Source organism: Hordeum vulgare, chromosome 4H (genome assembly GCF_904849725.1).
Source record: "Hordeum vulgare subsp. vulgare chromosome 4H, MorexV3_pseudomolecules_assembly, whole genome shotgun sequence".
Taxonomy (NCBI): Eukaryota; Viridiplantae; Streptophyta; class Magnoliopsida; order Poales; family Poaceae; genus Hordeum; species Hordeum vulgare.
This window is the reverse complement of record NC_058521.1, coordinates 8337492-8364033: the sequence shown is the minus strand read 5'-3', so window position 1 is coordinate 8364033 and position 26542 is coordinate 8337492. Positions and strand designations below refer to the sequence as shown.

General features: G+C 46.8%; 1 protein-coding gene across 2 annotated transcripts; it reads left to right on the top strand.

Annotated features, from left to right (window-relative positions):
* Nucleotides 1-24111: 24111 nt before the first annotated feature.
* On the top strand, nucleotides 24112-26131 carry LOC123451007 (BEL1-like homeodomain protein 11). 2 transcript variants are annotated; one of them, XM_045128023.1, is made up of 4 exons: nucleotides 24112-24196; nucleotides 24428-24880; nucleotides 25014-25405; nucleotides 25662-26131. In XM_045128023.1, the coding sequence occupies exons 2-4, from the start codon at nucleotides 24443-24445 to the stop codon at nucleotides 25858-25860; spliced, it is 1029 nt and encodes a 342-aa protein (XP_044983958.1). In that variant the 5' UTR covers nucleotides 24112-24196; nucleotides 24428-24442; the 3' UTR covers nucleotides 25861-26131. The 2 variants fall into 2 exon arrangements, with proteins under 2 accessions (XP_044983958.1, XP_044983957.1); XM_045128022.1 differs by having other exon boundaries at nucleotides 25659-26131.
* Nucleotides 26132-26542: the final 411 nt, after the last annotated feature.

Below are 26542 nucleotides of genomic sequence, written 5' to 3'. Positions count from 1 at the left end.
GCAATAGGACCCAAAATGAGTCTCTACCTAACAATAAAGCAAATAGTGTTTCTGGTTGTACGTCATTAAAATTACCCCCGAAGTTGGCTTAAATTACCCACTATCCCACCCATAAGTGAAAAAAAAGGTTTGGATTTTTTCTATCAAAGCCGTCGTCACCTGCGGTTATTAAAATCTGAGAACTAGAAGAATCACGAGCATGCGCGTCGCATGTTGGCTAGAGCGCGTGTCTTCCACGGGGAAGACCCAGGTTTGATCCCTGGAAGCACACATTTTATCATCCCCTATTATTTCTCTTTTTATAGCAACACGGGTTCATGGACCAGCCCATGTTTTATTATTTCAATATTTTTTCTTCTTTAAATTAGTTTGTAATTTTCTGGAATTCCATTTTTTTGTTTTGAAAAAAATCTTCATGAAATCAAAGAATGTTTGGAAATTAAAACAAAGGCTCAAAAAATCAGAAAATGTTCACTGATTCAGAAAACGTTGATGGTTTTAAAAAACTATTCGCATATTATTAAATAATTTACAAAATTTCTATGAAATTTTTAAAAATGTTGTGAAAAACTATAAAAATTATGAATTTCGAAATTTCTTCCCCATTTACAAAAAGGTCCATCGATTCTAAAAATGTTCACTGAGTGAAAAAACTATCCATGCATTTCAGAAAAAAGATAAGTTTACATCAATTGACAAAACTTGATCACATGAACACTGCTTTTCTCTTTTGATAGCACCCAACACAAGTTCATGGGCCAGCCCATGTTTTATTAATTCATTGTTTCTTATTTAAATTAATTCATGATTTCACAAAATTTCAATTTTTTAGTTCTGAAAAAAATTGTTCATGAAACCATAGAATGTTTGGGAACTGAAACATAGGTTCGGGAAATAATAAAACATTCACGGTTTAAAAAATTTGATGACTTTTAAAAATTGTTCACATATTATAAAATGATTCACAATTTTGAAAAATATATTCAGCAAATATAGAATGTTCATGATTTTTATAATAATCATTTATTCAAAACATATCCATGAATTCGAAGAAAATGTCTATGTAATAAAAAACAACATTGAGAAAAACTAAAAAAAATCACAAATTTCAAAAATTATTCCCCAATTTTAAAAAGTTCATAGACTGTGCAAAAAGTTGTCCATGTATTTCAGAAAAAAAAGATAAGTAAACATCAATCAACAAAATTAGATCACAGGAACACCATGACCATCATTAACGAGGATGGGAGAAAAGATAGGTGGCAACATGATGGGGCACCATGTTAAATAGAAAAATAGAGGATGCTCATATGTCGAGGTATTGAGCTATATTATACTTATTTCGCTATAATGTAATATTTTTGTCTCCCGTTGCAACGCACGGGCATATTTGCTAGTAAGTAATAACATAGAAACTTGGCAAAATAGGCCAAATCTATGTGTTTTACGAGTTCCTCACAACAGGACCCCGGGGTTACCTGAACTTCGAGATCGCCCTGAGACCCAAAATTAGTGAGTGATAGCATAGAAAGTTGCAATAATAGGCCAAATATGCATGTTTTCACGAGTTCCTCATAACCAGAGCTCGGGGTTCTGCGAACGTTCGGATTAACGTGGGACCCAAAATCAGTGAGTAATAGCATAGAAAACTTGCGAGAATAGGAAAATCTGTGTGTTTTGATGAGTTCCTAGTAACCCGACCTTGGGGTTCCGCGGACGTTCGGATCACAGCGGGGCCCAAAATGAGTGAGGAATAATACAGAAAGCTGGCCAAAATAGGCCAAATCTGTGTGTTCTGTCGAGTTCCTCGTAACCAAACCCGGGGGTTCCCCGAACATTCATATCGCCCCGGGGCGCAAAATCAGTGCGTAATAGCCCCTAGAATAGTCCAAATCTGAATGTTTTGACGAGTTCCTCGTAACCGGACCCCGAGGTTCCCTATGTTCGGATCGCCATGGGACCCAATATCAGAGTAATAGCATAGAAAACTAGTGAGAATAGGCCAAATATGCGTCTTTAGACGAGTTCCTCGTAACAGACCTCGGGGTTACCCGAACGTTGGGATCGTCACGGGACCCGAAATCTTTGAGTAATAGCATAGAAAACTGGCCAGAATAGCCTAATATATGTGTGTTTGATGAGTTCCTCATAACTAGACCTCTGGGTTCCCCGAACGTTGGGATATCCCCGGGACCCAAAATTAGTGAATAATCGCATAGAAAACTAGCTAGAATAGGCCAAAACTACGTGTTTTTATGAGTTCCTCATAACCGGACCCTTGGGTTCCGCGAACGTTCGAATCGCCCCATGACCGAAAATCAGCGAGTAATAACATAAAAAACTTGTGAGAAGAGGCCAAAACTACGAGTTTTGACGAGTTCCACGTAATCGGACCTCGGGGTTCCGAGAACGTTTGGATCGCAGCGGGACCCAAAACTAGTGAGTAATAGCATAGAAAACTACCGAGAATATGCCAAAACTACGTGTTTAGACGAGGTCCTCGTGACTGGTCGCAGGGTTCCCCGAACGTTTGGGTCACCCCGAGACCCAAAATCAGTGAGTAATAATATAGAAAACTAGCCAGAATAGGAAAATTTGTGTGTTTTGACAAGTTCCTCGTAACCGCGCCCCGAGGTTCCCCGGACGTTCGTATCGTAGCAGGACCCAAAACCAGTAAGTAATAGCATAGAAAGCTGGCCAGAATAGGCCAAATCTGCGTGTTTTGACGAGTTCCTCGTAACCGGACCCCGGGGTTACCCAAACGCTCGGATCGCCCAGGGACCCAAAATCAGTGAGTAATAGCATAGAAAACAGGCAAGAATACGCCAAATTTGTGTGTTAGGAGTTCCTCGTAACCAGACACCGGGGTTCCCCAAACGTTCGAATCGCCCGAGAACCAAAATCAGTTTGTAAAAGCATGGAAAAGTAGCCAGAATAGGCCAAATCTCCGTGTTTAGACGAGTTCCTCGTAAACGGACCACGGGGTTCCCCGAACGTTGGGATCTCCCTCGGACCCAAAATCACTGAGTAATCGCATAGAAAACTAGCTAGAATAGGCCAAAACTGCGTGTTTTGACGAGTTCCAAGTAACACGACCCACGGGTTATTGGGGAACGTCGCATGGGAAACAAAAAATTTCCTACACGCACGAAGACCTATCATGGTGATGTCCATCTACGAGAGGGGATATTCGATCTACGTACCCTTGTAGATCGCACAGCAGAAGCGTTAGTGAACGCGGTTGATGTAGTGGAACGTCCTCACGTCCCTCGATCCGCCCCGCGAACCGTCCCGCGATTAGTCCCACGATCTAGTGCCGAACGGACGGCACATCCGCGTTCAGCACATGTACAGCTCGACGATGATCTCGGCCTTCTTGATCCAGCAAGAGAGACAGAGAGGTAGATGAGTTCTCCGGCAGCGTGACGGCGCTCCGGAGGTTGGTGGTGATCTAATCTCAGCAGGGCTCCGCCCGAGCTCCGCAGAAACGCGATCTAGAGGTAAAACCGTGGAGATATGTGGTCGGGCTGCCGTGGCAAAGTTGTCTCAAATCAGCCCTAAAACCTCAGTATATATAGGGGGAAGAGAGGGAGCCTTGCCTTGGGGTCCAAGGATCCTCAAGGAGGTCGGCCGAGCCAAGGGGGGAGTCCTCCCCTTCCAAACCGAATCCAACTAGGTTTGGAAGGAGGAGTCCTTCCCCTTTTTCCCACCTCCTCTTTTTTTTTCTTTGATTTTCTTCCTATGGCGCATAGGGCCTTCTTGGGCTGTCCCACCAGCCCACTAAGGGCTGGTGCGCCACCCCCAAGGCCTATGGGCTTCCCCGGGGTGGGTTGCCCCCCCCCCCCCCGGTGAACACCCGGAACCCATTCGTCATTCCCGGTACATTCCCGGTAACTCCGAAAACCTTCCGGTAATCAAATGAGGTCATCCTATATATCAATCTTCATTTCTAGACCATTCTAGAAACCCTCGTGACGTCCGTGATCTCATCCGGGACTCCGAACAACATTCGGTAACCAACCATATAACTCAAATACGCATAAAACAACGTCGAACCTTAAGTGTGCACACCCTGCGGGTTCGAGAACTATGTAGACATGACCCGAGTGACTCCTCGGTCAATATCCAATAGCGGGACCTGGATGCCCATATTGGATCCCACATATTCTACGAAGATCTTATTGTTTGAACCTCAGTGCCAAGGATTCATATAATCCCGTATGTCATTCCCTTTGTCCTTCGGTATGTTACTTGCCCGAGATTCGATCGTCAGTATCCGCATACCTATTTCAATCTCGTTTACCGGCACGTCTCTTTACTCGTTCCGTAATACAAGATCCCGCAACTTACACTAAGTCACATTGCTTGCAAGGCTTGTGTGTGATGTTGTATTACCGAGTGGGCCCCGAGATACCTCTCCGTCACACGGAGTGACAAATCCCAGTCTCGATCCATACTAACTCAACGAACACCTTCGGAGATACCTGTAGAGCATCTTTATAGTCACCCAGCTACGTTGCGACGTTTGATACACACAAAGCATTCCTCCGGTGTCAGTGAGTTATATGATCTCATGGTCATAGGAACAAATACTTGACACGCAGAAAACAGTAGCAACAAAATAACACGATCAATATGCTACGTCTATTAGTTTGGGTCTAGTCCATCACATGATTCTCCTAATGATGTGATCCTGTTATCAAGTGACAACACTTGCCTATGGTCAGGAAACCTTGACCATCTTTGATCAACGAGCTAGTCAACTAGAGGCTTACTAGGGACAGTGTTTTGTCTATGTATCCACACATGCACTGTGTTTCCAATCAATACAATTATAGCATGGATAATAAACGATTATCATGAAAAAAGAAATATAATAATAACTAATTTATTATTGCCTCTAGGGCATATTTCCAACAGTCTCCCACTTGCACTAGAGTCAATAATCTAGTTCACATCACCATGTGATTTCAACGAATCCAACACCCATATAGTTCCGGGGTCTGATCACGTCTTCCTCGTGAGAGAGGTTTTAGTCAACGGTTCTGAAACTTTCAAGTCCGTGCGTTCTTTACAAATCTTTATGTCATCTTATAGATGCTGCTACTACGTGCTATTCGGAAATGCTCCAAATATCTACTCTACTATACGAATTCATTTCACTACTCATAGTTATTCGGATTAGTGTCAAAGCTTGCATCGACGTAACCCTTTACGACGAACTCTTTAACCACCTCCATAATCGAGAAAAAATTCCTTAGTCTATTTAGTTACTAAGGATAACTTTGACCGCTGATCAGTGATTCAATCCTGGATCACTCTGTGTACCTCTTAACAGACTTGCTGCAAGTCACACATCACGTGCGGTACTCAGCATGGCATACTTTAGAGTCTATGGCTAAGGCATAGAAGACGACCTTCCTCTATTCTCTTTATTCTGCCGTTGTCGGGTTTTGAGTCTTACTCAAATTCACACCTTACAACGCAACCAAGAACTCCTTCTTTGCTGATCTGTTTTGAACTCCTTCAAAAACTTGTCAAGGCATGCATCTTGTTGAAACTTCCATTAAGTGCTTTTGATCTATCTCCAGAGATCTTTGATGCTCAACGTTCAAGTAGCGCAATCCAGGTATTCCTTTGAAAACTCCTTTCAAACAACCTTGTATGCTTTACAGAAATTCTACATTACTTTCTGATCCACAATATGTCAACCACATATACTTATCAGAAATTCCATAGTGCTCCCACTCACTTCTTTGGAAATACAAGTTTCTCATAAACCTTGTACAAACCCAAAATCTTTGATCATCTCATCAAAGTGTATGTTCCAACTCCGAGATGCTTGCACCAGTCCATTGAAGGATCACTGGAGCTTGCATACTTGCTAGTATCTTCAGGATCGACAAAACCTCCTGGTTGTATCACATACAATGTTTGCTCAAGGAAATCGTCGAGGAAACAATGTTTTGACATCCTACGTGCAATATTTCATAAATAATGCAGCAACTACTAACATAATTCTAACAGACTTTAAGCATCGCTACGAGTGAGAAAGTCTCATCATAGTCAACTGTTTGATCTTGTCGGAAACATCTTTGCGACAAGTCGAGCTTTTCTTAATAGTGACTTATCACCATCATTGTCTGTCTTCCTTTTAAAGATCCATCTTTACTCAATAGTCCTACTACCATCAAGTAGTTCTTCCAAAGTCTACACTTTGTTTTCATACATGGATCCTCTCTCGGATTTCATGGCCTCCATCCATTTGTCGGAATCCGGGCCCACCATTGCTTTCTCCATAACTCGTACGTTCACTGTTGCTCAACAACATGACCTCCAAGACAGGGTTACCGTACCACTCTGCAGCAGTCCGCGATCTTGTCAACCTACGAGATTTGTAGTAACTTGATCCGATGCTCGATGATCACCATCATGAGCTTTCACTTCAATTGGTGTAGGCGCCACAGGAACAACTTCCTGCGCCCTGCTACACACTGGTTGAAGTGATGGTTCAATAACCTCATCAAGTCCTACCACCCTCCCACTCAATTCTTTCGAGAGAAACCTTTCCTCGAGAAAGGATCTGTTTCTAGAAACAAACACTTTGCTTTCGGATCTGAGATAGGAGATGTACCCAACTGTTTTGGATATCCTATGAAGATGCATTTATCCGCTTTGGGTTCGAGCTTATAAAACTGAAACTTTTTCACATAAGTGTCGAAGCCCCAAACTTTCAAGAAACGACAGTTTAGATTTCTCTAAACCTCAGTCTATATTGTGTCATCTCAACGGAAATACGCAGTGCCCTATTTAAAGTGAATGCGGTTGTCTCTAATGCATAACCCATAAATGATAGTGGTAATTCGATAAGAGACATCATAGCATGCACCATACCAAATAGTGCGTGGCTATGACGTTCAGACACATCATCACACTATGATGTTCCACGTGGCATGAACTGCGAAACAATTTCCACATTGTCTTAACTGCGTACCAAAACTCGTAACTCAGATATTCATTTCTATGATCATATCGTAGACAGTTTATCCTCTTGTTACGATGAACTTCACTCCGAGACAGAATTGAACTTTTCAATATTTCAGACTTGTGATTCATTAAGTAAATACTCTAGTATCTACTCAAATCGTCATTGAAGTAAGAACATAATGATATCCACTGCGTGCCTCAGCACCCATTGGACTGCATACATCAAAATGTATCACTTCCAACAAGTTACTATCTTGTTTCATCTCAATGAAAACAAGGCCTTGCTCATGTGGTATGATTTGCATGTCACTAGTGATTCAAAATCAAGTGAGTATAAAGATCCATCAGCATGGAGCCTCTTCATGCAATTTACAACAACATGACTCAAGCGGCAGTGCCACAAGTAAGTGGTACTATCATCATTACCTCGTATCTTTTGGCACCAGTATTATGAACATGTGTAACACTACGATCGAGATTCAATAAACCATTGAAGGTGATTTATTCAAGCAAATAGAGTAACCATTATTCTCTTTAAATGAATAATCGTATTGCAATAAACACGATCCAATCATGTTCATGCTTAACGCAAGTACCAAATAACAATTATTTAGGTTTAACACCAATCCCGATGGTAGATGGAGTGTGCGACGTTTGATCATATCAACCTTGGAAATACTTCCAACACGTATCGTCACCTCGCCTTTAGCTAGTCTCCGTTTATGTCGTAGCTTTCATTTCGTGACACTAATCACTTAGCAACCGAACCGGTATCTAATACCCTTGTGCTACTAGGAGTACTAGTAAAGTACACATCAACATCATGTATATCAAATATATTTCTTTCGACTTTTGCCAGCCTTCTTATCTACCAAGTGTCTAGAGTTGCTCCGCCTCAGTGACTGTTCCCCTCATTACAGAAGCACTTAGTCTTGGGTTTGGGTTTAATCTTGGGTCTCTTCATTAGTGCAACAACTGTTTTGCCGTTTCACGAAGTATCCCTTCTAGCCCTTGCCTTTCTTGAAACTTAGTGGTTTTACTAACCACCAACCATTGATGCTCCTTCTTGGTTTCTACTTTCGCAGTGTCAAACATCGCGAATCGCTCAAGGATAATTGTATCTATCCTTGATATGTTATAGTTCATCACGAAGCTCTCACAGCTTGGTGGCAGTGACTTTGGAGAACCATCACTATCTCATCTGGAAGATTAACTCCCACTTGATTCAAGCGATTGTCGTACTCAAACAATCTGAGCACATGCTCAACGATTGAGCTTTTCTCCTTTACTTTGTGGACAAAGAATCTTGTCGGAGGTCTCGTACCTCTTAACAAGGGCACAAGCATGAAATCACAATTTCATCTCTTTAGAACATCACTTATGTTCTGTGACGTTACAAAACGTCTTCGGCGCCTTGCTTCTAAGCCATTAAGTATTTTGCACTGAACTATCGTGTAGTCATCAGAAACGTGTATGTTGGATGTTCACAGCATCCACAGACGACGCTCGAGGTGAAGCACACCGAGTGGTGCATTAAGGACATAAGCCTTCTGCGCAGCAACGAGGACAATCCTCTGCAAAGTTTGCTACTATCAACTTTCAACTAAATTTTCTCTAGGAACATACAAAAACAGTAGAGCTATAGCGCAAGCTACATCGTAATTCGCAAAGACCATTAGACTATGTTCATGACAATTAGTTCAATTAATCATATTACTTAAGAACTCCCACTCAAAAAGTACATCTCTCTAGTCATTTGAGTGGTACATGATCCAAATCCACTATCTCAAGTCCGATCATCACGTGAGTCGACAATAGTTTCAGTGGTAAGCATCTCTATGCTAATCATATCAACTATACGATTCATGCTCGACCTTTCGGTCTCTTGTGTTCTGAGGCCATGTCTGCACATGCTACGCTCGTCAAGCTTAACCCGAGTGTTCCGCGTGTGCAACTGTTTTGCACCCGTTGTATGTGAACGTTGAGTCTATCACACCCGATCATCACGTGGTGTCTCGAAACGAAGAACTGTCGCAACGGTGCACAGTCGGGGAGAACACAATTTCGTCTTGAAATTTTAGTGAGAGATCACCTCATAATGCTACCGTCGTTCTAAGCAAGATAAGGTGCATAAAGGATTAACATCACATGCAACTCATAAGTGACATGATATGGCCATCATCATGTGCTTCTTGATCTCCATCACCAAAGCACCGGCGCGATCTTCTTGTCACCGGCATCACACCATGATCTCCATCATCATGATCTCCATCAACGTGTCGCCATCGGGGTTGTCGTGCTACTCATGCTATTACTACTAAAGCTACGTCCTAGCAATATAGTAAACGCATCTGCAAGCACAAATGTTAGTTTAAAGACAACCCTATGGCTCCTGCCGGCTGCCGTACCATCGACGTGCAAGTCGATATTAACTATTACAACATGATCATCTCATACATCCAATATATCACATCACATCGTTGGCCATATCACATCACAAGCATACCCTGCAAAAACAAGTTAGACGTCCTCTAATTTTGTTGTTGCATGTTTTACGTGGTGGCCATGGGTATCTAGTAGGATCGCATCTTACTTACGCAAACACCACAAACGGAGATATATGAATTGCTATTTAACCTTATACAAGGGCCTCCTCGGTCAAATCCGATTCAACTAAAGTTGGAGAAACCGACACTTGCCAGTCATCTTTGAGCAACGGGGTTACTCGTAGCGATGAAACCAGTCTCTCGTAATCGTACGAGTAATGTCGGTCCAAGCCGCTTCAATCCAACAATACCGCGGAATCAAGAAAAGACTAAGGAGGGCAGCAAAACGCACATCACCGCCCACAAAAACTTTTGTGTTCTACTCGAGAAGACATCTACGCATGAACCTAGCTCGTGATGCCACTGTTGGGGAACGTTGCATGGGAAACAAAAAAATTCCTACGCGCACGAAGACCTATCATGGTGATGTCCATCTACGAGAGGGGATATTCAATCTATGTACCCTTGTAGATCGCACAGCAGAAGCGTTAGTGAACGCGGTTGATGTAGTGGAACGTCCTCACGTCCCTCGATCCGCCCCGCGAACCGTCCCGCGATCAGTCCCACGATCTAGTGCCGAACGGACGGCACATCCGCGTTCAGCACACGTACAGCTCGACGATGATCTCGGCCTTCTTGATCCAGCAAGAGAGACAGAGAGGTAGATGAGTTCTCCGGCAGCATGACGGCGCTCCGGAGGTTGGTGGTGATCTAATCTCAGCAGGGCTCCGCCCGAGCTCCGCAGAAACGCGATCTAGAGGTAAAACCGTGGAGATATGTGGTCGGGCTGCCGTGGCAAAGTTGTCTCAAATCAGCCCAAAAACCTCCGTATATGTAGGGGGAAGATGGGGAGCCTTGCCTTGGGGTCCAAGGACCCTCAAGGGGGTCGGCCGAGCCAAGGGGGGAGTCCTCCCCTTCCAAACCGAATCCAACTAGGTTTGGAAGGAGGAGTCTTTCCCCTTTTTCCGACCTCCTCTTTTTTTCTCTTTGATTTTCTTCCTATGGTGCATAGGGCCTTCTTGGGCTGTCCCACCAGCCCACTAAGGGCTGGTGCAACACCCCCAAGGCCTATGGGCTTCTCCGGGGTGGGTTGCCCCCCCCCCCCCCGGTGAACACCCGGAACCCATTCGTCATTCCCGGTACATTCCCGGTAACTCCGAAAACCTTCCGGTAATCAAATGACGTCATCCTATATATCAATCTTTGTTTCTGGACCATTCCGGAAACCCTCGTGACGTCCGTGATCTCATCCGGGACTCCAAACAACATTCGGTAACCAACCATATAACTCAAATACGCATAAAACAACGTCGAACCTTAAGTGTGCAGACCCTGCGGGTTCGAGAACTATGTAGACATGACCCGAGTGACTCCTCGGTCAATATCCAATAGCGGGACCTGGATGCCCATATTGGATCCCACATAATATACGAAGATCTTATCGTTTGAACCTCATTGCCAAGGATTCATATAATCCCGTATGTCATTCCCTTTGTCCTTCGGTATGTTACTTGACCGAGATTCGATCGTCAGTATCCGCATACCTATTTCAATCTCGTTTACCGGCAAGTCTCTTTACTCATTCCGTAATACAAGATCCCGCAACTTACACTAAGTCACATTGCTTGCAAGGCTTGTGTGTGATGTTGTATTACCAAGTGGGCCCCGAGATACCTCTCCGTCACACGGAGTGACAAATCCCAGTCTCGATCCATACTAACTCAACGAACACCTTCGGAGATACCTGTAGAGCATCTTTATAGTCACCCAGTTACGTTGCGACGTTTGATACACACAAAGCATTCCTCCGGTGTCAGTGAGTTATATGATCTCATGGTCATAGGAACAAATACTTGACACGCAGAAAACAGTAGCAACAAAATAACACGATCAATATGCTACGTCTATTAGTTTGGGTCTAGTCCATCACATGATTCTCCTAATGATGTGATCCCGTTATCAAGTGACAACACTTGCCTATGGTCAGGAAACCTTGACCATCTTTGATCAACGAGCTAGTCAACTAGAGGCTTACTAGGGACAGTGTTTTGTCTATGTATCCACACATGCACTGTGTTTCCAATCAATACAATTATAGCATGGATAATAAATGATTATCATGAACAAAGAAATATAATAATAACTAACTTATTATTGCCTCTAGGGCATATTTCCAACACGGGTTCCCCGAACGTTCGAATTGCCCATAACCATCAGTGAGTAATAACATAAAAAGTTGGTCAGAAGAGGCCAAAGCTGCGAGTTTTGACGGGTTCCACGTAACCGAACCCCGGGGTTCCGAGAATGTTTGACAGCGGGACCCTAAATCAGTGAGTAATAGCATAGAAAACTAGGAGAATAGGCCAAACCTGCGTGTTTTGACGAATTCCTCGTAACCGGACCCCGGGGTTCCAACAACATTCGGATCACCCCGGGATCCAAAATCAGTCAGAAGTCGCATAGAAAACTAGCTAGAATAGGCCGACACTGCGTGATTCGACGAGTTCCTCTTAAGTGGTCCCCAGGGTTTCCCGAACGTTCGGATCACCCAAGACCCAAATTATGTGAATAATAACATAGAAAAGTGGACAGAATATGCAAATTTGCGTGTTAGGACGAGTTCCTCGTAACCGGACCCCGAGGTTCCCCGGACATTTAGATCGCAGCGCGACCCAAAATGAGTGAGTAAAAATATAGAAAGTTGGCGAAAATTGGCTAAATATACATGTTTTGATGAGTCCTCGTAACCGGACCCTTGGCTTCCCCGAACATTCGGATCGCCCCGGGACCCAAAATATGTGAGTAATAGCATTGAAAGCTGGCTAGGATAGGCGAAATCTGTGTGTTTTGATGAATTCCTCTTAACCGGACCCCTGGGTTACCCGAATGTTCGGATCACCCTCGGACCCAATATCAGTGAGTAATAGCATAGAAAACTGGCCAGAATAGGCCAAATCTGCGTGTTTTGACGAGTTCCTCGTAACCCGACCCCGGTGCTCCCCGAATGTCCGAACCACCCCGGGACCCAAAATCAGTGAGTAATCGCATAGAAAACTAGCGAGAATAGGCCAAAATTGGGTATTTCGACGGGTTCCTCGTAACCAGACCCCAGGGTTCCCCGAACGTTTGGATCGCCCCGGGACCCAAAATACGTGAGTAATAGCATAGAAAACTGGCCAGAATAGGCCAAGTCTATGAGTTTTGATGAGTTCGTCATAACCGGACCTCGGGGTTCCCCGAACGTTGGATTTCCTAGGGACCCAAAATCTGTGAGTAATCGCATAGAAAACTGGTTAGAATAGGCCAAAACTGCGTGTTTTGACGAGTTCCTCATAACTAGAACCTGGGATTGCCTGAACGTTCAAATCGCCCCCTGACGAGTGAGTAATAACATAAAAAACTGGTCAGAAGAGGCCAAAACTGTGAGTTTTGACGAGTTCCACGTAACTGGACCCCGGGGTTCCCCGAACGTTCGGATCGCCCCCGGAGCCAAAATCAATGTGTAATAGCATAAAAAGCTGGCTACAATAGGCCAAATCTGCATATTTTCACGAGTTCCTCGTAACCAGACCCCGGGGTTCCCCGAATGTTCGGATCCCCCGGGGACCCAAATCAGTTTGTAATAGCATGGAAAACTGGCGAGAATAGGCCAAATCTACGTGTTTTGATGAGTTACTCGTAACCGGACCCCGGGGTTCCCCGAACGTTTGGGTCGCCCCGGGACCCAAAATCAGTGAGTAATGGCATAGAAAACTGGCCACAAAGGCCAAATCTGTGTGTTTTGTTGAGTTCCTTATAACCGGACCTCGGGGTTCCCCGAACGTTGGGGTTCGGGGAACCCCGCCGTCCAAAATCAGTGAGTAATGGCATAGAAAACTGGCCACAAAGGCCAAATCTGTGTGTTTTGTTGAGTTCCTTATAACCGGACCTCGGGGTTCCCCGAACGTTGGGGTCTCTTTGGGACCCAAAATCACTGAGTAATCGCGTAGAAAACTGGCTAGAATAGACAAAAACTGACTATTTTGACGAGTTCCTCGTAACCCGACCGTGGGGTTCCCCGAACGTTTGAATCGCACCATTACCCAAAATCAGTGCGTAATAACATAGAAAATCAGCCAGAATAGGCAAAAACTGTGTGTTTTGATGAGTTCCTCGTAACCGGTCCCCAAGGTTCCCCGAACGTTTGGATTGTTCGGGACCCAAAATCAGCGAGTAGTAACATAGAAAGCTGGCCAGAAGAGGCAAAAACGTGTGTTTTCACGAGTTCCTTGTAACGGGACCCCGGAGTTCCCTAGACGTTCAAATCGCAACAGGACCCAAAATGAGTGAGTGGTAACATAGAAAGTTGGCAAAATAGGCCAAATCTGCGTGTTTTGACGAGTTTCTTGTAACCGGACCCCGGGGTTCCTGAACTTTAGGATTGTCCCAGGATGCAAAATTAGTGAGTAATAGCATAGAAAGTTGGCTATAATAGGCCAAATCTGCATGTTTTCATGAGTTCCTCGTAACCAGACTCGGGACCCAAAAACTTTCCACGCGCTCTAATGAACTTCATAAGGAGGCACGTCAATTTTTTTTATTTTCTGACATTTGGTGCGTTTTCTGTGATTTTCCATGCAAAACAGGCAAAAACATATGTCGGGCGTGACACAACGTGCGTTTGGTCTTTGATTTTGTTTAAATTTTGTGTGGCACAATTGGATGTGTATCCACAAGTGCTCGCAGAAGTTGCGTTGATTTCATGCATTTATGCATGTACATCATGTGCAACTCACTCATGTAGGTACGGGCGGAAGGGGTGTTACAATGGGATCATATTTAAATTTTACGTGGAATTTTGCGTGTCCGTACGAAACCAATATTTTTTACGCACTCTAATGATCACCACAAGGAGGCACGCATCATTCAAATTGAGATAATGTTTTTCCACAAACAAACATCATTACAATAAGTGGCATGCAAAGTCTTTAAAATTATAAGAAATATTCAAGTCGAGACAATTTTAATTAAAATAGTTTTTGTTCGGTAAATTCAAAGAAATAAAAAAATCATAAAACATGAAGAAATATTTGATTAAACATAACCATGGTTCATTCATATTACATTCGAACACAACCCCACGTTTTTCGACAAACACAACACCAAATTTAATTAAACATAACTAAATTTGTTAATAAACTTCGCGATTTTTCACGAATCTAATCGAACTCGTCGAGGTTGACGACGTATGACTCCTCCATCGAGTCGTCCCCGTCGTCGGAACTGACGGTGAGGTTGTCCTAGTCGATCTGGTCGTCGTCGCCGTCATCCTCTACGACCGGCTGCCCATTCCCCATTGGTGCCGCCGCGGTCTCTGCCGCCTCCCTCGCCACCGCCACCGCCTGAGAGGCACACATGGCGACGAGCAGCCCCAGAGTGTCGTCGGAGTCGCCGTCCTCTCGAAACCGACTTGCTCTGGCTGGAGGTCAACCTCCGGCGGGGCCACCTGAGGGGCCGACGGGGTCGCCCGAGGGGGTTAACACCCGCCGCGAGCAGCGTCGCTGGCCGCCTCCCGAGTTGACGGGGTTGCTCGCAGCCGCCGACGCGCGCCGAACTGGCTGATGACGTCGGTGTAGGATTTGCCATCCCAAAACGTGTGCGGCCGTAGATGTTGCACCGGTCGCCGCGGTGGTTACGGCGCTCCTCCATCGTGGCGCCGGGCCCGAGCATCGTGTAGCCGTCCTTGTCGATCTTACACGGCTTTGCGAGCCGGCACCCAGGGGGCACCACCAATGCATAGCGGTGGAGCTCCTTCGTCGCCGGCCCGTCAAGGCTCATCGTCCAAATGCTCGGAGCGTCGTCGTCTCCGGCGCCGGAGGTGGTACCGCCGGCGTAGAATGCTATCATCATAGGGAGTGGAAAGAGGAGCGACATGGGAGAGCATGGTCGGGGGTCTCGGCGACGTTCCGATACGCCGGCTTTATATAGGTCGTCGGGGGGCGACGGGCAGTTGGGCGGCGTTACTCCCCCGGAGTAAACGCGTCGCCTCGGGAGCCGGCGGGCCTCGGGAGACGTTGGGGGTCAAGGGTGGCGTCGTTAGACTTCAATTCAACGAGATTGATGTGGCGACCTCGGGACCAGACGGGCCATCTGGAACCGACGGTGTCACGGGCGACGCAGGCTGACGGCGCAAGCGGGATTAATAGTGGCGGTCTCGGGAACCGACGGGCCATGTGGAATCGACGCAACGGTGTGTGGTTTGACCGTGGTCACGGGCGATGCAGGCTAACGTGGGGGCGCCACACATCACGTCGGCTGACGACGGGTACGCGACGTGCATGTATGACGTTCGTACATCTACGTCGACTGGACCGTCCGCTCGCGCCGCGGGGCTGACGCGCGTACGTTGGCCCGGGGGAAATGACCATCATGTCCTTTTTTATGATAGGGTATCGTTTAATCCGAGTCGGCGGTGTGTTCGGGGGTAAACCTGGGCATACCCTGGGCCGGGGCGGGCTTTACAAAGCCCGAACTGAAAATCTCAAGCCAAGCCCAACCCGACCCGGCCAAAAAAATGCAAATTCAGGCTTGAGTCCCGACCCAAATGGACTTAAAATATGAATATCGGGTTGGGTCGGGTTGAACCTCCGTGTAAATCGCCATTTTTTGTAAGCCCGACTCCGGCCTGAACTGCTTCCCAGACCCGATTTTTAAGCCCGAGCCTGACCCGAACACAAAGCCCGACCCGGTCTGGCCCGGGTTTTTCGGGCCGGCGAGGGCCGGGCTGTCCATGCCCACATGTAGTCTGAGGGTTCGTACCGAAGAAGAAGTATTAACTATTTTTGTGTGGGTGTGTGTGTGTGTGGTGGTGGGGGGGGGGGGGGGGGTTGTTGATAGGGAGTACTTCACTTTCTAGAAATAGACCGTTGTTTGACTTGTATTTCTTTTTTTGTGTGTCAACATGGTCCAAGCCGGCGTGCAGCCGTCCTGAGGGCTACTTGTGGAAATGGCTTGTCTGTCAGGCAAACCTGGTCATTTGCAGGGCTTGGTAGGCCGTGTCGGTGCAGTGGGCGGCCGGCCGGGGACCGGCTAGTATTTGTATTTGTACGAGTGAATGCGCTCTGCTGCTTGCTGCTTGCTGCCTCCTGGGCCCCGGAGACACTGCCCGGTTTCTATTGTTATCGAGTAAAGTGCTCACAACGGATTATATTGATTAACCAGAGATCGTTACCCCCGCAAAAAAAAAAAAAAAAAAACAGACATCATCAACGCATCATCCGCAATGACAGGGGCTAGAAAAAATATCCCCTGTATTCTAAGTAAAGTTTTTTTTTCCTTCTAAGGTTGATAAATGTTACTCACCCCGTCTCATAATATAAAAACGTTTTTAACACTCAACTCATAGTGTGTTTATAGAATCGGCAAGAGCTAGCTCAATTGCATCATCTGGCCCAGAACATCCAAATCATGGTTTTGCATTCTATTCTAGCAGAACTAGCTGAGTTGTCGCTAACTTTGCTTTGAGAACGAATTACAAGAATATATACTTAATAATAAAGCGGCTATTGCTTTCGTCGGAAAACCCATCATGATATTTTTATAAAAAAGCCCCTGTAATTTTTGTTATTCAACCCGCGCTCCATCATTTATCTGCAACGCAAAAGGAAAAAACGATTCGCTGCAAAAATTATACCCATACGCATCGCCTCCTCCCGTCGACCGTGGGCCACCCTGGCCTGTGCCCAGGCCGCCGCCACACCACTCGCCGCCGCGGCCGACCTCAACCGCCACCGCTGCCGATCTCAACCCACCCGCCTCCGCGGCTGTACCTCTCCCCGCTCACTGCCCCTGTTGCGGCGCTCGAGCGCATCGCGTCGACCCTGGTCCACCCTGGCCTGTGCCCAGGCCGCTGCCACACCACTCGCTGCCGCGGCCGACCTCAACTACCACTCGCCGCCGTGACCGACCTCAACCACCACTGCTGTCGATCTCAACCCACCTGCCTCCGCGGTCGTACCTCTGCCTGCTTGATGCCCCCGTTTCGGCGCTCGAGCACAGCTTCTGGATCAAATCAACGCGGTAGCTACAACGACTTGGGATGATGCGTCCGCTCGATGCAGAACGGCGGTGGCGCACGGATAAGGCACGACGGAGTGAAGTACTTGCAGGTGGAGGCGGGCCTCCATGGCTCACACGGGGAACTCCGAGGTTATGGCGCGGCAACGACGACTCCTTATGGCCAGATAGAGGCGCCTAACCCTTGCTCCCCTCAATGTATCCCCTCCTCCGGCAGGAACTAATCATCTGGTGAGATCCCCTCCCCATGCCTCCAACCGTATGCCAAGCACCGGCAAGAAATTTTGTTTTGTGGGAATTTGTTTGCTGATGAATGAATGTATTTAATGTAAGATTGCATTGTTGTAGAGAGAGAGAATGGAACACCACCTTCAGTTTGTCATGTGATCCCACATTCTCTACCCCATGAGTGAAATAAGATAACAGTCCATTGATCAATTCAGGTAGCCTCTTTGTTTTGCTTTGTTTGTCCCGCTCAATTTCTCATCATGAAGGAATTAACAATGGACGGGTTGATTTTCCAACAAAATAGGATAGGACTTACTACATTAGTTAGTTAGCTTATTATTTTAATAAATCAAAATGATTATAAAAATTAAAAACGTGTGATATTTTTTCTTCCGTTGCAACGCACGGGCCTTTTGCTAGTAATACAAAAATCACGAGACCCATAGTTAAGGTGCTTGATCTCCCTAACTGACGACGAATACATCGATCTATCCTGGTGCTCTCAGACTGGATCATCACTGGTAACGGTAGGCTGGTTCGCTCGAACGCAAGCCATGACCCTCCATTATCGCATGCAACTCCGTCTCCAAAGCATCACTACAATGGTTATTCTCATCCCTCAGAACCATCCCAGTATACCCATCAATGTTTTACACTGTACAGATGGATAGATAGATAGATGCTTTCGGCCAAAGTGAACACGGTAAATCTGAATTCCCCTGTGCCACTTTCCACATGATGATACTATTTACCACCCGAAGACACACAGTTGAGTTGAGGCGAGGCGAGGCGCGTGCGGTGGCACCATCATGTGGGTAGAATGGGAAGACAAGACACACAAGGGACGACGGAAGGTGATGAAAGGCGTGCATTGATTCGATTGGTCAAACTGAGACGTGGTCAGTTCACAGCTCAAATCAGGTCAGTTTGAACGCCACTGTAGGGATCCATCCATCGCCTGAACGAATAAAAAGGCACCGCCTCTGCCTCTGCCCCTGCCCCTGCCCCAAAAGAAAGAGCACCACCACCGCTGCTGCTGCTGCTAGCTTAGGATCAGTCCAATCAATCACTCCCCAGTGACATCGACACATCCACAACTGTATTTTGTTTTGTTGCTCTCCCACCATGTGAGATCAAGAAAATAGAAAAACGTGTTCAAACATTCTCAAAAAAATCATAGGCACACGTCAATTTTTTATGTACAGCTTCAGAAAAAAACAGCTCCTAGTTCGACCTACACTGACAGCATGTCCAAAAGGCGCCCAAAAAGTGTTTCGCATGCTAAAAGATTCGTTTTTTCACGCCAGATAGCTCCAATAAAGGCTGTAAAACTGTGCGCGCGTTAAAATAATTTGGACAGGTGCTGAAAAACGCTATCACGCAACATATTTAGGACGCGGGATCGCGCGCGCTTCACAATTTGCACTACTTGCTTTTTTGAGCACGTGTTTTTATGCATCTGTTAAAATAATATTGGTCCCGATGCATTAAAAGTGCTACAGTGATGCATTATAATTTTTATTAAAAATAAAATGTTTATACTGCTGTTGGAGATGCTTTAATAAAAAAAAAAGGAGTGACAAAAATCGGATGTTAATAGTATCGAAATACTACTACCCACCCAAAGCTGCTGCCTCGAATATGTCTTTTTTGAATCTTTAACTGTACATCGAGTTCTGAGCTGATTTTTTTTCAGAGTACGTAGACACACCCCACCCCGCAGATGTGTTGTAAAATAATTTCAGAATTTTTGAAATGTCTAAATATGATTTTGTGCGGTTGATCTCCCCTAAATGTGATATCCTACACTAAGTCTCCCCCTTGTTTTGACCGACCTCCCTCCTGACCTCCTCTTTATACGAGTAAGTTTCTCTCTCCGAAGCATCTCTCTCTCTCTCTCTAACACAGCATCTCTCTCTCTCTCTCTAACACAGCATCTCTCTCTCTCTCTAACACAGCATCTCTCTCTCTCTCTGGCTGTGACTGAATTGAGCACTTGTTGATGCATGATGTATCTATCCATTTATGTGCATCGCTCGCGCGCTTGTCAGGCTGCTGGCCACATTTGCCATGCATGCATGGTGCAAGTAGAAGTACTGAGGTAGCAGCAGCACGGATCAGTTGCTGCTACTATACTTTGCGTTGCTTGTCATGTCATGAGGAGCCAAGCATGCATCAACAGCCACAGAAGCTGCAGGCACCCAGAAGAAAAAAAAGTCACTGGTCTTCCCATAGATTAGGACAGCTACACAAAGCAGCACCGCACAGCACAGCATTGAGATCGATCGATACCAGGGCCCCTACCATGACCACCATGACCATGTGTGTGTGTATGGCGGCCAAATTTTGTATTTTGACTCATTTCAAAAAGTTCTTTTAATCTGATGATCTGATCCCGGTTCGAAAAAATTGGAATCTGACCATTTTCCCTACTGCAAGGGTCTATGACGGTAGGGTTACACAGCCTACCGCCAGGTCCTTCGGCGATAAGTGACTAATCCACGTCAACATCCCTAAACAGTTGTTGTCCCCCTCCGTCCCACCCTACCGCCGCAGCGTCTAGCGGTAGCCTGTCTTAACCTACCACCAGGGACCCCGACGCTAGGGTCTGGGCACTTATAAGCCACAGGCCGGCCGCCCCCGCCCCCATCTCCCCCACCCAGCGGCCCGAAGAACAAAGAGTTCTTCTCCCCCTCTCTCGTCTCCTTCACTCCCTTCATCGGTTCTTCTTCGTTTCTTCACCATTTTTGCGGATCGAGATGGCCTCGAAACGAGAAAAGTAAGCTCCTTCGATCCCTCCAATTAGTTTTAGTCAAATAGCTTCCGATTCGTCGCATTATTTGCTTCAAATGCCCCTATTTTTGAACTAGATTTAATTTTTTTGTATCCTAGGTTTGTTTTAGGTTGATTCTAGATGTTCTATGGGTTGGATATGAACTTTGTCACTAGTTGGAATGGTAATGAGAAGATGAAACATAGTTCATTGAATATTTTTTGTATGATGCATTTTGGAGAAATTAATTCCTATGTGTTTTGATATGATGCATGTTGATATGATGTGATGCATGATATATAGTGGATGTTGTTTGTTAGATATGCTCAAGATGAATCCTAGTTCATGTTTTTTTTAAAGATGAACCCTGGTTCATGCTTTTTTGTTTTTGAAAAAAAGATGGTATATGATGCATATGATGTTTTTTTTGTTTTGCTATGATGCATATGATGTGATGCTTGTATAGTGATGTTACTTTTTTATCCTTATGCTTAAAAAGTTTATGTTTACACAATTTTATTTAGGAGGCGACCTCTTGTGGAACACATCGAGACTAAGTATACCACGCTTGACCCTGCGTTCGACAAGGGTCATCGTGCCCGTTTCATTGAGAATGGAGTGGTAATTACCATGCTTGAACCAAATCTTTTGAAATGATGAAAAGAAGTTACTAATTATTTGTGACTATCGTTTTGACAGATGCTCCCGCCACTGTGGATGAGGGCTCACGGGATGACCGTTAAGATGGAGTACGACGAGCGCTACACACCGTTCTACAGGAGAGCCTGACCGTTAGGTTTCGTCCTCCAGTTCAAGCGTAAGCCACTGCCGCTCATCCACTCATCTCTCACAGATTTGATCGACGGGTGGCAGTGAGAGACGCACAGTTCTCATCTTCCATGTGTTGAGATGACGGTGACCCTTCAGGACTGGGGGGTGATTACGGCCCTACCGATCGAGGGTCGTGCTCTCACTGGACGACTCGAGAGGAAGAACTGGCAGGATAGGGTTACCGCCCTCATCAGCGACTCCCCCCCCCCACCCACACATGCTAAGGGTAACCAAACATCCGGTGTACCGCTGGTCTGGCTCCTGGATAACCTAAGCAAGTGCCTGGAAGATGTCTAACCCTGGACGATGGAGCAGTACGCGAGGGCCTACCTGTGGTACCTTCTCATGGAGATCGTGTTTCCAGACTGCTCACAGAACAGTGCCCTATGGATGTATCTCAACTTCCTAAAGGACTGGGATGCAGGGTACAGCTGGGGTTCCACCGGCCTCACCTACCTATATCGTTCGGCAAGAGAATATCTCACTGCTTTTTATTGACGCATGCTGCTTTAAATTATGTCATCCGATCATCAATTCATGTTTGGTAGCTTGACGACGCAACCTAGAGGACGAAAGAAAAACCGGTATGTGTGGATGTGTGTGGGCCCTCTCCATTTGGATGTGGGAGCGAATCCCGGTGGGGCAACCGGAGAAGCTGGCACGGCGTCCGTGGACTGACTATGGGGAACATGGCGACAAAGCTCGATACCCCAACCGCCGTGTACGCTTGGGGCGTGGTGGGTGTCTACAGGGGCACATCGAAGGTTGTGTTCATGTTGTTTCAACTAACGTGTGGATGATATCTACGTTTGTGATTGTGACTCATTTATTCTCTTGCAATCTTCAGAGCTCAATAAAATATTTTTTGAAGGCTCGGATGCGCTAAGTTTTGTCCCCCAGTCTCGAGAAAGTGAGAAGAAGTGAGGGGAAGAGTGAAGGTAACATCGAGCCTCCTACAATTACATTCTTTCTTATGTTCATTTTCATTTGTAACAATAAACTTGATTTGATACATATTATGTTCTTGTTTCATTCTAATTGCAAAATTTCGTCAACAAATGTCACAAGCTGGTGGGCCTCCTTGGATGCGCTACCTCTACTGATGCTTATGCTCTTGCAGCCCCGATGCATCTTGCTTCATCGATCCATGCTGCCTCGTTGTCTTGGGTGGTTGGAGAGGACGAGGAGGAGTATGAGGAGGACGATGATGTGGAAGAAGCTGGAGAGGAAGAAGGTGAAGATGAAGGAGACGACAAGGAGCAAGCAGAAGAAGAACATGAGGAAGAACAGGAACAGAGCAATGAGGAGGAGGAGTACGACGAGGATTACGGACCTCCACCAACTCAGGCCACCCAGGATAAGAAGGGGGGGAAGAAGCCCAACAAGGATTGGGCAAGTCCATCCCCGTTTCAGAAACCGCTTCCTCGTCTCCGCAAGAAGAAGGTGGATGAGACCCCTTCAAAGAACAACGAGGACCGTACCTCCAAGAGGGAAAGGAGCAAGTGAAGTTGATGCCGTTGAACTAGTTAAACTTTTTATGTTGGCTTCATGAAACTATTTGTTAAACTATTTGCTACTATTTGGATATGTGCTATGTTTCTTAGTTGAACTATTATTCATATCAATGTGTGATACATGGTGTATTGTGTTTCTCTACACATTTTTATGTTTTTTAGTCTATAATATTGTTGTGGCAAAAAAATTGAAGACAAAAAATAAGTATTGTGCAAAAAATGTGCTATGATCAGACCCTACTGCCGGAGGCCCTGGCACAGCCTACCGCTGCAGGGCCTGGTTGTAGGCTGCACAAGAAAGTTAAGTGATTTCAGGAGTCAGTGCGCAGAACTGCGAAATGCACAAACTTACCATCGAAAGCCCTGTCGGTAGGTTATCACAACCTACTGTCACTGCCCCTGGAGATAGGTTGTATGCGAGGTCAGCAACGCACCAGGGTCGTTAATTAGACTTGTGCTGTTGTTAGCCTACCGCCGGTGTCCGTGACGGTAACCTATGTAATCCTACCGCCGTAGACTTTGGCGATAGCAAAAGGGTCAGATCCTAAATTATTTTTTTTAACCAGAGTTAGATCTCGTAAAAAATTCTTAAAAAATGTTGAAACACGAAATTTTGACGTGTAAGGCTTTGCAGCCAGCCAGCCTAGCTAGGCCAAAGGCCAGCACACATACACACACGGAGCTGAGAGCTCTCATGTGATATGAGCCATGGTTGCAGTCCCCAAGAAAGAAAGGCTAGCTGGGCATGCAGCTTGCAGCTGTGGCCTGTGGTACTATAGATACCAGTAGTAGACATGGATGGCATGCAGTAGAGGAGAAGAGGTATAGCTCATGAAGAGACAGGGGGGCATGTAAGTACAGTGCCAAAAGACAGAGCTTGGCTTGCTTGCACCAATGTTACAGTGCCAAAGAGAAAGCCCCTTCCCTCCCTCCTTATGGCTGGTGCCGTCGTTTCAATGCAAACATTGTCCAACGGAGCCTCCTCTACAGTCTACACTACACTGCACCATGCACCAGAGCATACAGTAGAGCTGTGGAGTGCAGTATACAGGGCTGGCAGATACACACTGCCTGGTTGTATGTATGCATGCACGCATGGGCCATGACCACATTGACCAGTACAGTAGCTAGCACTCTATATATATCTGCTCCTGCCAAGCCAAGCCCCTTTGAACCTGCCTCCCTCTCCCTCTCCCTCTCTTAGCTCGTATATCGGTGTGCTCCTGCACTAGCTCTACTCTTCTACCGGTCTACAAGAGGAGGTATGTATGCATGCATGCATGCACATTGAAGCTTATTTCACCATTAATCAGCTCAGTTCATCACCTCAGTCTCGTACGTAATGGACCGATTCATGTCCTCGTTGGTTCTTAGTTATGTCTTATGTCTGCTTATATATCCATCTTGTTGCTCAAGCATTTGGGCTGATGATATGTTTTCTTGATGATGATTACTTAATTAACGACGGTTAATGGTGGTGGTGGTGGTGGTAGGTAAGGCCGACAGACATGGTGACCAAGCGCCTCCAAGAAAGCGGCTCGCCGAAGCAAGCTCGCCCTGTCGCCACCGACAGCGCCAACGGCCCGCTGATGCTGCTCCATTTACGGGAGCAGCGCTGCGGCCACCACCCGGCTGCCTCGCCCGCTGGCCCGCTGGCGCTGACGCTCGGCGCCCCGGCCGACGACGACGCCTGCCGGCGCTGCGACGAGGCGCTGCGCGGCTCCCGCTACCTGAGGCCCGCGATGGAGCTGCTGCGCGACGCGGTTTCCGCCGTCGGCGGCGGCGGCGACGACGACGAGAGCGCGGGAGGAGGCAGCGAAGACGAGGCGACTCACCGTGATATGCGTCTGCGGGCGGCAGCGACGGGCCGCCGCGTGATCCAGGCCAAGAACGACGGCGGCACCGGCGGCGCGGTGCAAGCCAAGCTCCTCGGCCTTCTCAGCGAGGTCCGTCCCCCCCCCCCCCCCCCCCCCCCCTATTATGCCATTGCAAGCGAAAGCACTACGTCATCAGCCAATACAATCTGCGTCTTCTTCCCTCGGCTTATCCAATCCATGGCGGCTAATCGATTTCTCGTAGTTGGAGAGCCGGCAGGAGCACTACTTCCAGGAGCTGAGCCGCGTGGCGTCGTCGTTCGAGCCGGTGCTGGGGGCCGCCGCGACGGCCGGGTACACGTCGCTCATGTCGCGGGCCATGACGCGCCACTTCGGCAACCTGCGCCGCGCCATCCTCCGCAAGCTCGCGACGCTGTGGGTGGTGGACGAGGACAGCGAGGAGGAGGAGGAGGACGGCGACGAGTACGACTACGACCCCGCCCGGCGCCAGGAGGACATGGTGGGCCGGCTGGTCCGGCGGACGAAGCAGGCCGCGGCGGCGCGGGCGGCGGAGCAGGTGTGCAAGCCGATGAGGGTCCTGCCGGAGGAGTCGGTGGCCGTGCTCCGGGCCTGGCTCTTCAACCATTTCCTAGATCCGTGAGTGCCCTCTCTAATCTCTAGCTGCATAATTAACGCTAACAAAGCTACATATGCCGTAACCTTTTGATCCTCCTTCCATTTCAAAATAATTGAAGCTTTGGGTTTGTTCTAAATTAAATCAAACTTAACGTCAAACTTCGTGTTAAGTTTGATCAAGTTTATACAAAACTGCAACGTATAGTTCAAAATATTTGGATTCAATACTTGAAAGTATATATCATTTGAAACATTCAAAGCTGCAAACGTGAAGCAGGTACCCGAGCGACAACGAGAAGCTGAGGCTGGCGGTGAGCACGGGGTTAAGCAGGAGACAGATATCCAACTGGTTCATCAACGCCCGGGTGCGGCTGTGGAAGCCCATGATCGAGGAGATGTACGCCGACGAGTTCTCCGAGGATTCCTCCGCCGTCTCCTCCAGGGACGACGGCGACGCGGCGGCGTCCTCTCAATGAGCAGCGCATCTCCTTCCTTGGGCAAGATTCAGTCTTCCTTGGCCGGAGACGGGTCGGTTGGATGCCGTCTTCGGCGAATTAGTGGTTGGGTAGTGAAGCTCTTTTTGCCAGAGCTTGAGTGAGGTTTTTTTTTTTTTTTTTTGCGGAAGAGAGCTTGAGTGAGTTATTATGCAGAGGCCGGGGTTTTTAACCTTTTCTTGTCGAGGATAAAAAAAGACTATGGCATGCGATGAAATCCATCTTTACCGTAAAGAGATTATGCGGCATGTAATGTCACTTGTGAGTCGAAACTGTTTGAGATGAGGTATCTCTTGTTTAACTAACAGCAATACATTCTTCAAAACAAAACAAAAAACAAAAAACTGACAGAATTACCAGCAAACTAAGCTGCTAACTGGCTATCAAAATTATGGCTTAGATTCTGGTTAACCATGCATTCAAAACCATGCATTATCAATTTCTGAAGCCGGGGACAAGATCTGGTGCTTGCTCGGCTATCCCGGGCAGGGATTTAGGTCGGAGGACTTACCATTCCGGGCAGTACATGACTCTGTTTTCAAAATCGGCGTACAGAAATAGGCCGCATAAGGGTGAGTGAGGTCATCTTCACCTACAGGAGGACGGTTCCTAAGCTTCTACCGCGGAACAGAGTACACACACGCTTAGAGCATCGCCACCACCC